This window comes from Podarcis melisellensis (genome assembly GCF_964234715.1).
Source record: "Podarcis melisellensis genome assembly, chromosome: 16".
NCBI lineage: Eukaryota > Metazoa > Chordata > Lepidosauria > Squamata > Lacertidae > Podarcis > Podarcis melisellensis.
In genome coordinates this window covers 15,713,397-15,723,357 of record NC_138533.1, presented here as the reverse complement: position 1 = coordinate 15,723,357, position 9,961 = coordinate 15,713,397, and the positions used below count along the sequence as shown (strand labels likewise).

The 9,961-nt window shown below is 54.1% G+C and overlaps 1 protein-coding gene across 1 annotated transcript in view; it reads left to right on the top strand.

The window, feature by feature from the left end:
• The window catches only part of ATG2A (autophagy related 2A), a 38,706-nt gene that overhangs the window by 2,289 nt on the left and 26,456 nt on the right, over nt 1-9,961 (top strand). Inside the window, exons 2-13 of the mRNA XM_081892956.1 lie at nt 3,121-3,283; nt 3,406-3,558; nt 3,726-3,828; nt 4,448-4,619; nt 4,784-4,930; nt 5,238-5,334; nt 5,607-5,768; nt 6,365-6,507; nt 7,108-7,183; nt 7,938-8,178; nt 8,992-9,142; nt 9,383-9,487. Of these exons, the coding sequence (XP_081749082.1) occupies nt 3,121-3,283; nt 3,406-3,558; nt 3,726-3,828; nt 4,448-4,619; nt 4,784-4,930; nt 5,238-5,334; nt 5,607-5,768; nt 6,365-6,507; nt 7,108-7,183; nt 7,938-8,178; nt 8,992-9,142; nt 9,383-9,487 (1,713 nt within the window). The remainder of the gene's footprint in view (nt 1-3,120; nt 3,284-3,405; nt 3,559-3,725; nt 3,829-4,447; nt 4,620-4,783; nt 4,931-5,237; nt 5,335-5,606; nt 5,769-6,364; nt 6,508-7,107; nt 7,184-7,937; nt 8,179-8,991; nt 9,143-9,382; nt 9,488-9,961) is intronic.

Sequence of the window (9,961 nt, the reverse complement as noted above, 5' to 3'; positions counted from 1 at the left end):
GCATGGCATGAGGCAGCACCCTATTTGCCCCTCTCCGCCTCCACTTTATCTTGCCTTGTTGTAACCAGGTGTCTTGGCCTGTAATGCAGCCCGCTTCGCTCCAGCCTTTCAAGAGGCATTTGGGGCTGTGGGCTGTGATGGAGGGCTTGGGATGAACAGTGGGTGCATGAGTGCAGATGACCCAGCTTCTCAAGTGCTAAACGGGGGAAAGCTTGCACTACAATAGGCAGCCCAGGTAAGGCGGCCACTAAAGGCAGGAATCCTAGAACCGTGATGTTGGAAGGGACCCCGAGGCTCATGTAGGTTGGCTTTTGACCAGCCTTCAGCCATTGTTTGCTCCCATCTCAGGCAAATGGGCATCTTGTTGGAAGCACATTGTGAGAACCGTCTCATTCTTTTTCAAATAAAAGGAGAAATGTAAACAAGGAAGTTAGTGTTTGGGATCTGCCTAAAAGGAAGCTCTGCATGCAGGCATTCCCTGGGAATTCTCTGCCAGTCTATGGGGCAGGCAAGGTGAGATCCCTTGAGACCCTTTGGCCACCAGTCCATAGTTGCAGTCCTGGTGGCAAATCAGTGGGTTTCCCCACCCCACATCTCCAAATGGGGAGGATGGTTGTTACTCCAGAACAAATAAGCCTCTGAAGTAGGCGGCTGTGGCTTGTCGTTGGCCTGTCTTGTGATGAAGTGGGGAGGTGGTGCTGTTCCCCAGGCTGTTGGTGCTGTGATCCACTATCCTGCTCTGGAGAAAGGCCAGGTGTCTATAATTATCCTCACAAGTCACTGCCTCCTGCTCCCCTGCTGTCCTTTCACACCTTTCCCCCAGTTTCTCCCCACACCTCCTCCTCCCTGTTTTTAGCTTTTCTGCAAGAAGTCGCAAGATTGTGCTGAAGGGAGCTTGCCTGCCTGTTTTAGCCCAAGCAGAATTTGGGTGGCTAGGGAGGCCTAGGTCCTTTGGGGCCCTATTCCCACTTGCTTCACAGCCCTCCCTGCCCCATCTTCCTGCTAGGGTGCAATCTAGAATGAAGCCCCCTCTGCCTCTGCTTCAGCAGGGTTAGGGTGATGTGGATGCTCCCTGCTGGGGCAGTTTCCTCTGGCTCAGAGGCAATCCTGCAACCCTCAAATTCCTCTTCTTGTTTATATCCAGCCCTTCCTCCCAAAGGAGCCTTAGACAGGGGAGTGCCCCCAAAGGTGTGTGATAGAGAGATGGGGGGGGGGTTCTTGCCCGGTGGATCTCAGCAGCTTCCTGGAGCAGCAAGACAGCATGGGAGGTATCAAGTAGCCTGAGGAATTCTGGCTTGTTTGTCTCCTGGACTCACATGCTTCCTCACCACGTCATTGCTGTTGCCTCACTGGCATGGCTGATGCTAGACTCACAGCTGCAGCAGAAGTCCCGGCCTGTTTTCTCTCAAGGAAAGCCTGCTTGGGGGGGGGGGGCAGGGGAATTATCCAGGGCATCTCTGCTGTCAGGAGAATAATAACATAGGAACATGAAGACCGCCTTCCTGCTGGATCAGGCATTTGTTCTCACAGTAGCCACACAGATTTTTCTGCAAAGCTTGCAAAGCTGGGTGCAACAGCAACACTCTTTGCTCTCGTGTGACTTTCATTTGGAGATAGACTGCCTCTGGCATTGGAGGCAGAGCGTTGGCCCTCATGCCTGGTAGCCACAGATAGCCTTCTTGTCCTCCATGAATTTGTCAGATCCTGTTTTAAAGCCATCCAGGTTGGTGGCCCCACTGCCTGCTTCATGGCTTAACTGCGCTGTGTGAAGGACTTCCTTTTTTATCTGTCCTGAATCTCAGGGACATTCAGCTTCACTGGATGTCCCTGACTTCTGCTGCTATGGTGAGAAAAGGAGAGAGAGAGAAAAAAGATCTATCCACTTTCTTCACCCTGCACTTAATCTTATGCACCTTTATCATGTCCTCCTCACTTACTTTCATTTCTTTCTACACTGGAAAGCCCAACTTTTGCAATGTTTTCCTCCCAGGGGAGGTTGCTCCATCCCCTTCAACTTTTCTTAACCTTTTCCAGCTCTACAATATCATTGTTTTTAGGTGATGCAATCTGAACTGTGAACAATATTCTTAAGTGTGGTTGCAAAATGTTCTGCTCTGTCCCTGTCTTTTTGGGACAGCCTCCCACACCACCTGTGTCATCAAATCTCTCTTCAGAACCAAGCTTTTCCATGAACCCTTTTCTACAGCCCTTATGCAGCAACTGAAATAACCACACATGCATCCTGATTATTATTATTATTATTATTATTATTATTATTATTATTATTAATTACTGGGTCTTTACCCTCAGGTCAAGTTACACCATTAAAACACAGTATTTAAAACAATTTACAACAGCATACAATTGCAGAAACAAGGTGGGTCCTAAAAAGATATCCCTCAGGTGTCAAAGGTAAAGGCAAAGAGGTGCATATTGGAAGGTGCCAGATACACCTCTGTGGGGAGGGAGTTCCACAGCCTATGACTGCCTTCCTCCTCTTCCCTCTCCTTCAGCTGTCAGATCTCCCTTGTGTCAGATTTTAGATTGTAAGCTCCTTGGGGCAGGGACTCTGCAAAGCAGCAGGCAAAGTGATGGCACTATATCAGGGCTGTAGATCTAACCTCAGGCCACCCCTCCTCTCCAAGGCCGTAGCCCTCACTGGGTCTGCTTCGCCCAATCTTGAGAATTCTTGCCTGACTGAGATGAACCCTAAGCGTGTCTTGTGTTTATCTGGATGGAGAACGGTGTGAAAGTAGGTGTGTCCCAGAGGTAAAATTTACATTTGTTGCCCCACCCACTTTTGCCTCTGGCCCCGCCTGCTCTGCATGTGGCCCTTGGAGGGTCGCCTAGAAGGGAGTGTGGCCCTCAGGCTGGAAGAGGATTCCCCAGCCCTTAGCTATGGAATCAGTTACCTTTCCAGTGCTGTGTGGGTACATCTTCTATGGGACCCCACTTGTACCCCCCTGCTGCATAACCACAATCCTTTTTCTCCCCCCGCACCCCACTCAATACTTGTGGGCTGTATCCCTGAAACTGTATCCATGGGAAGCTGGTTAGCCTTTCACGGGGCCAGTCCTTGCTCCGTCAACCCAGCCCTGTCTCTCTCTCTCTCTGCTGCAGTCCGTCAACGAGTTCCTGGAGTCCGTCGGAGCCCCCTTGGAGATCGTCGACGGCTTCATTGACAGCATCGCTGTCACCATCCCCTGGTCCGCCTTAGTCACAGAGAACTGCACCGTGGAAGTGAGCGGCCTGCAGATCACGTGCCGGCCGAAGTATCGTACTGGTGAGAACTGGAGGAGAGGGAGAGAGGGGACAGTACTGATCTGGAAGCTGGGGGTGGGCAAGTGGGCAGCCTCCTGCCTGCCTCACCTGGTGGCTCTCTCTTCTCCCTCTGCCCTCCTGCAGCTGCCCCTGGCTCCGAGTCACAGAGCTGGGCATCATGCATGACCACCAGCATGCAGCTGGCACAGGAGTGCCTGAAGGAGCAGGCCGAGGAGCCCTCGGACACCCCCCAGCCCCTGGAGGGGCTCGAAATGTTTGCCCAAACCATTGAAACCGGTGAGTCCTTGGGCAGGGGGAAACGGGTGGCCGTTCTGCTGGAAGAGCTTTTGGTGGTGCAGGCTGAAGGGGTGCAGGCAGGACTGAAGGAAGGGAGGTTCCCCCCCCCTTTGTTCTTCCCTGCCTGCCAGCCTCCTGACCCCCCGTTCTCCTTTGCTATCTGCCAGTTCTGCGAAGGATTGAAGTCACCTTCTTGGACACTGTGATACGTGTGGAGCATGTGCCCAGTGGCTCACAGGGCAGTGTGGCCCTTGAGATGCACATCAAAAGGTAATTGGCTTTAAGGTGCTCAGGTGCTTTTTATTGGTAGGGAGGGGGAGGAGCTCCTGCTGCTCAGGATTCCAACCCCTCCATTCTGTCCCCCTCCCCACCTGGCTTCCCATTCCCGCCTCTCTCTTCTGTCCCCGCCCATTCTCTATCCTTATTGGTTTGTCTGCGGGGTTCTCCCTCCCACTTTTTGTACAAAACCCCAGGATTCCTCCATCCTGCAAAGCCCTGCCAAAGCTTCTCTCTTGAACACAAACCCTGTGCTCTTTTGCCTGTGGAAGAGGCTGTCCCTTTCAGCCTAAATAGCAGAAATTGATGGTGTGTATATGATTTTAACGTGGCTGAACAGCACATTTATAGCAGCGGGGGAACAGAGGGTGACCTCTCAAGAGTAAGCAGACATTCAGAAAGGTCCTGGTTTGAAATACAGTGCTTTTGGGGTAGAGAGGGGAGAGAAGACAAGGACAGAATAGCTGAAGGGATTTCCCCAGGTAGGTAGAGCTTGGTCAGCCATCACCAAAGGGTCGCTTGAGGGCTGCTTGTTCCCTCTCTGCCCCCAGCTGAGTTCTTGATGCTTTGGTTGTCTGCTGCCTTCCTTCCCTCCCTCCACTCCCTCTGCCAGATTGGACTACTGTGACGAAGCCGTGAAGGAACCTGGGCAGGCAATCACTGTTGACATCCACCAGCCGCCACCATTTGTGCACAAGATCCTGCAGCTGAGCGGGGTCCTGCTTTACTACGAGGAGTTTGCGGGTGGCGCGGGCGGCCACATGCCATCGTTCCCTGTCCCAAAGGTACAGCCACGGGGGGGGGCTTCCTTGGTAGGGGGGTACTTGACTTTCATAGGTGTCAAAGTATTCTGTCCGTCTTGGGCTTCCCATCCATGGAGGGGTGAGTAGGGTGCGTGTTGCGGGCTTCCCTGTGTTCAGAACTGCCTCGTCTCTCCCCTCCTCGCTAGGGGGCTGCCGAGTCTTCAGAGTCCCAGGCGGAGGAGGCAGAGGAGGAAGAGGCTTCCCCCAGCTCTCTGCTTCAGATTGGCAGCTGCTCTGGATACACGGAGATGAGGATCAAGCTGAAGCAGAACGAGGCCTTTCCTGGGCCCAAGGTGAGTTAAAACGGTGCCTGAGGTTCTGCAGCCATCCAGCGAATAGCTGATGCATGGGAAAGCCATGCCTTGTGTGGGCTGGGGGGCTTTGTTGGACTGCTCTGCTGAGGCATAGGCAGCTGCACACCCCCCCCCCCCAGCGGAGCAGTTTAAAGAAGGCGCCCCCCCCAATGTCTGGGCTGCCTTTGCACAGGTAGGCGGTTGGGCTGCCTCTTTCTCCCGTGAGGAAGAGGGGGCCTGCCAACAGAGACTGCCTCTGGCTCGTGAGGAGGCATGTTTTGAACTTTCTCCCCCTCTCTCTGCGCAGCTGGAACTGGATGGGAAGATGGGGTCACTGCACCTCCTGCTTGCCCCCCAACAGATCTTATACCTGCTAGATCTTCTGTCTTCCCTGAACTTCTCTGGTGAGCTCTGTGCAACGTGGGTGGGAGGAGAGATGGAGAAAGAGCACCGTCCAAACCCACAAGAGGTTTGACCTCCTGCCCTGAAGAGATGGGGTTGTTGTGGCTCCTTTGGTCCAGCCCAGCAAGGCCTGTCAGGATAGCACATTTGAACCCATGCACGCCTTTTCCCCCTCCCTGGAGGAGGTGCCAACTTTTGCACTGGGACAGGTGAGCCTTCTTCAGCTCTGCAGGTCTCCCCTAATCCTCTTCTCTCTTCTCTCCCACCTCCCAAGAATCCAGCCTCTTGCAGGAGCAGCTGAGCAAGAGTCGCCCCCTTGACTCAGAGGACCTGAAGCTGATTGAGCAGGACCTCAGCCAACAGCTGCACTCAGGGCTGGGGGCTGGCCCCACCCGCCTGGAGGGGATGGAGACCTGCGTCGGGCTGGAGAACGGAGGTGACTGCTGCCGGGGGGCAGGGGGAGCAGCTTTGCATGCAGGAAGATCCCAGGTGTCAAATCCCCAATAGCAGCAGCTCCAGGCAGAGAGGCTGAAGAGCTGCTGCAAGTCAGTGCAGGCAGTACTGAGTGAGATAGATCAAGTCAGAATAGGGACCTAAGGCAGCTTTCTATGTTTCCACCTCTCCTCCTCCTTCATCCTGGGCACATCTACCAGGCCCAGGTTCAATCACATGCATTCCCCCTCTTAAAAGGATTCAGGTAGCAGAAGGCAGACTCAAACATGAGTCTGATCAAACTGCAGGAGGCAGTGGAAGACAGGAGTGCCTGGCGTGCTCTGGTCCAGGGGGTCACAAAGAGTCGGACACGACTAAACGACTAAACAACAACAACAACAAGCAGAAGGCTATTTCCTCTGTTGCCTACTGATGTTTGAGCAACCATGAAATGAAGCCCCACTTGATTCCTGCTTGGTTTCCGGACAAGGTCTTGGCGCATAAACTGGCCCCCTTGACGGACGGGACTGAGCTGGTGGCTGCTTTAGGCCCGCCCTCTCCTTCTTGCCCCTCCTTGGCCAACTTTCCCTTCCTTTTCAGAGATGTTCTTCTCCATGGCTCCCATGACCAGCAGCGTGACCTCCGTGCGCTCAGCCAGCGAGCTCTCTGACATCGACCTGGACTCCTCCATGCACAGCGACGCTGGCAGCAGCCGCCTACAGGCTCTGCCCTTTGCGCCAGGGGTAAGAGCCCCAGCAGGCTGTGGGGGATGGCAGAGGGAGGGGTGTCCCTGGGCAAGTTTCCGGTGGGCTTGGACAGGTCATGCCTGAGGCCTGGGTGCCTGAGGAGTTTGGGCAGGAGGACCCAGGGGAAGGCCTCCTTGTGTTGGGGGGGGCTTCCTTTGCTCCCTATCCCATCTCATCACCAGCTGCCCAGGCACACAGCTTCAGTGCTGCCTCCTGAGTTGCCAGGGGGCAACTTAACACAGCTGGCCCAAGGCAAAGGACAGACTGACACATCCCCCCCTCCATGTTCAGAAGCTGGCCAGACTGAGAGCTGATTCAGACTTCAGTGCTGGCAACAGGATAGCACCCCCTATCCCAGCATGTCTGAGGGCTGCGGATTAGTTTAGGGGGTGCAGGGCCCTCCTGTTTCTGCACGTCACGGAGGGGAACCGCCAAGGAGGCTGTGCTACTGCCATCCCTCAGCAACTGCTGTCTGAGTCTTTTGCCTTCCTCTGCCCAATGGCCTTGCCGGTAGGCCTGCTCTGCTCCCAGAGCTACTTGCCCTGTTCTCAAGTCTCCACCTTTCTCTCATCTCCACTTCGCCCGCCCCCTGCACAGCTGATGTTGAGCAGTCCCAGGCGTTACGGACGGTCACCCTTTGCTGCCACCCTGCCGTGCCTCAACAAGATACCAAGTAAGATGGTTTAAATTGCAAATTGGTGGGAGGGAGAGGGTGGGATTGTGCAGGACTTCTTGATAAGCCCAAGTAGTGCCAGAGAGGAGGCGGGCGCGAGAGACCCGTGGGGTGTTTTCCCCCCACTGGTGTTGAAGGGAGGACTGGTTGGTTGATTAGTTAGAGCATTTGTACCCTGCTCTTCAGCCAAAAAGGCTCCCAGAGTAGGGTACAAATGCTCTAACTAACATACAGTCGGAACAAGGCAGTCCCTGCCTACAGGCTTACAATCCGAAGGAACATGGCACACAAGGGGAAGAGAACAGGGAGGGAAGAGGAAAGGGAGAGAGAGGCGCTTGTAGGTAGGAAGCCATCATTCCTTGTGACACTACAGAGGTGTAGCTTGTCCTGGTTTTCGGTCAAATGAAGGCTACCAAAGTAGCTTACAGATATCAGTAGTGAAACAGTCCCTGTTCTCAGCATTACAATCTAGCAGATATGGCACTGAAGGAAAAAAAGTAAACTCGAGTGTTGCAAAAGAAGAGACCTACTGCTTGGTATGCAAAAGTTCTGGTGTGTTCAGCGTCTCCCTTTTAAAAATCTGTTTCATTGAGATCCTAGAGAGCTGCTGCCAGCCAGAGCAGACAGTGCTGGACTTGGTGGACCAGCAGTCTGACAGCTTCTTAAGAGTTTCTCCCAGTAATTTCTGGGGCAGCTGCGTCCAAGTTCAGGTCTTTCTGCTCCAAGACTCACTCACTGTCTCTTCCTTGCACAGGCAAGACCAGCCACCCGCAACCCCCCTCTCTGGAGAACCAGCGGCCTGAGGTGTTGCTGCGGCTGACGATTGGAGGGCTCACTCTCACCCTGCTGCACCAGACCCCAGAGGCCCCACACCTCCAGCTGGCTCAGCGCTTCTTCTCCCAGCTCGGGGGCCTGAAGGACTCTGCCTTTGGGGGCCGGGATTTCCAGCCCCTGCGCCAGTGCTTTGAGGGGGCCTGTCCACGCAGCAATGTCAGGTATGTATTGGGAACCGAAGGCCTGAGCACAGCAAAAAAACAACAACCCAGGTGCTCTGCCCAGGCCCTGTGGTGTGTGGTTGTGTTATAACATTTGTTTAAATCTGTGGTTCCCAAAGTAGGGATTACCTGGGGGGGGGGTGCTGCTGTAAGAGGCAAGGGGACAGAAGGGGGCTGCTGTAGGTGTAAATAACTACCAGACTTTCAAAAGCTGGCATCACTGGATCAAGTTCATCAATATTGTTGAATTAATTAAACTAAATAGTTTTCATTGGATTTTCAATAAATGTGCAATTAATTGTTACAGTTTTGAGTTTCACTGTGATATTATCTTCCTCAGTGGGTCATGCAAAGTATGCATTTGACAAGGTAGGGTGGGAGGTCCAGGGGGTGAGTTTAGGGAACCAAGGGGGCATTGGCCTGGACAAGTTTGGGAACCACTGGATTGCCATTCCACTTGGCTTGCAAAAATGTATCATAGAATCAGAAGGGTCCCTGAGGATCATCTAGTCCAACCCCCTGCAGTGCAGGAATATGCAGCTGTCCCTTACGGGGATTGAACTTGCAGCCTTGGCGTTTTCAGCACCATGCTCTAACTGACTGAGCTATGCAGAGACAGTAGACATCCTACAGTGGATGTGACTTAATGAGAGCCTGCTGGATCAGGGACGATGGGAGTTGTAGTCCAACCGCACCTGGAGGCTCCCCGGGTCCCCGCCCCTGCTCTGTGCTTCGCTGCCAGCAGGCAAGGGACATACCCTGCACCTTCCGCTTGCCACGTTTGCCATCTGGGTGTCTGTTTGCCTCTTCCAGGCTGACTGGGGCCGCCGTGCAGATCAGCTGTGAGCACAAGGCCTCTGGGCAGCTGCACATGTTCAGCTGGGATGCATCCTTTGGGCTCCTGGAGATCTTGGAGTGCCTGTGGACAGACGACAGGACGCAAGCCAAGCCAGAGTACACCGAGGTGAGGGCTGAGCTCCATCAAGGGGAGTGCAAGAGCGGGGGGCACCCGGGTGCTGCTCACTCCCCCCCCCCCATGTCCACTTGCACTTCCTGCCCCAGACAAACTGGAGGCTCCCCGGAGTCCTGGTTGCATTGATGTTGCCAACAAAACTATCAGTGGAGCAGCCGCCTGTCAGATGAAGAGCATGGGGTTCTTTTGTCAGAGGGCGTCCTTGGTAAACTGATTTTGCTTCCTTCTCAGCTGCTGGTCTTCGCCACCCCTAGTGCCTTTCCCTACAGCCAGTCGCCTCGCCCCTGTGCCCGTCTCCAAACCAAGCATTCGGAGAAGCGGCCTTCATCCTCCAAGGTGAGTCTTGCAGCAGGCAGGGTGCTTTTTGCACAGATCCAGCAGCAAATTTCTTTCCCCTTCTCAGTCGCTGGAGAAATTATGGGCAGCAGTGGGTGGAGCCTTCGTCTTCCTTGGCAAACCATAAATGCATGAGTGTGTCCTGTTATGTCCCACCAACACCCTTGAAGAGCAAGGAAAGTGCTTTGCCAGGGACCGGTGTGCCTCAGTGGGCTGGGTTTGCCCTGCAGTGGACAGGTTAGCCACCCCTGGCTCAAAAAGCGGCAATGCAGGCACCAGGTGAGCCAGCCTCTCTGGGAAGGTCGTTCCATAACTTGGGAGCGTCATAGCAGAAAACGGCCTCTCCCTGGTTGGGAACTGCAGAAATCCTCCGCGTTCCATTTTGTTTCTGAAAAATAGTTCCAGGAAAGAGTTAACCTGGATAAAATTAAAATGAGAGCTGGGCAGAGCCAGGTCCCAAGTCTAAACCAGCCT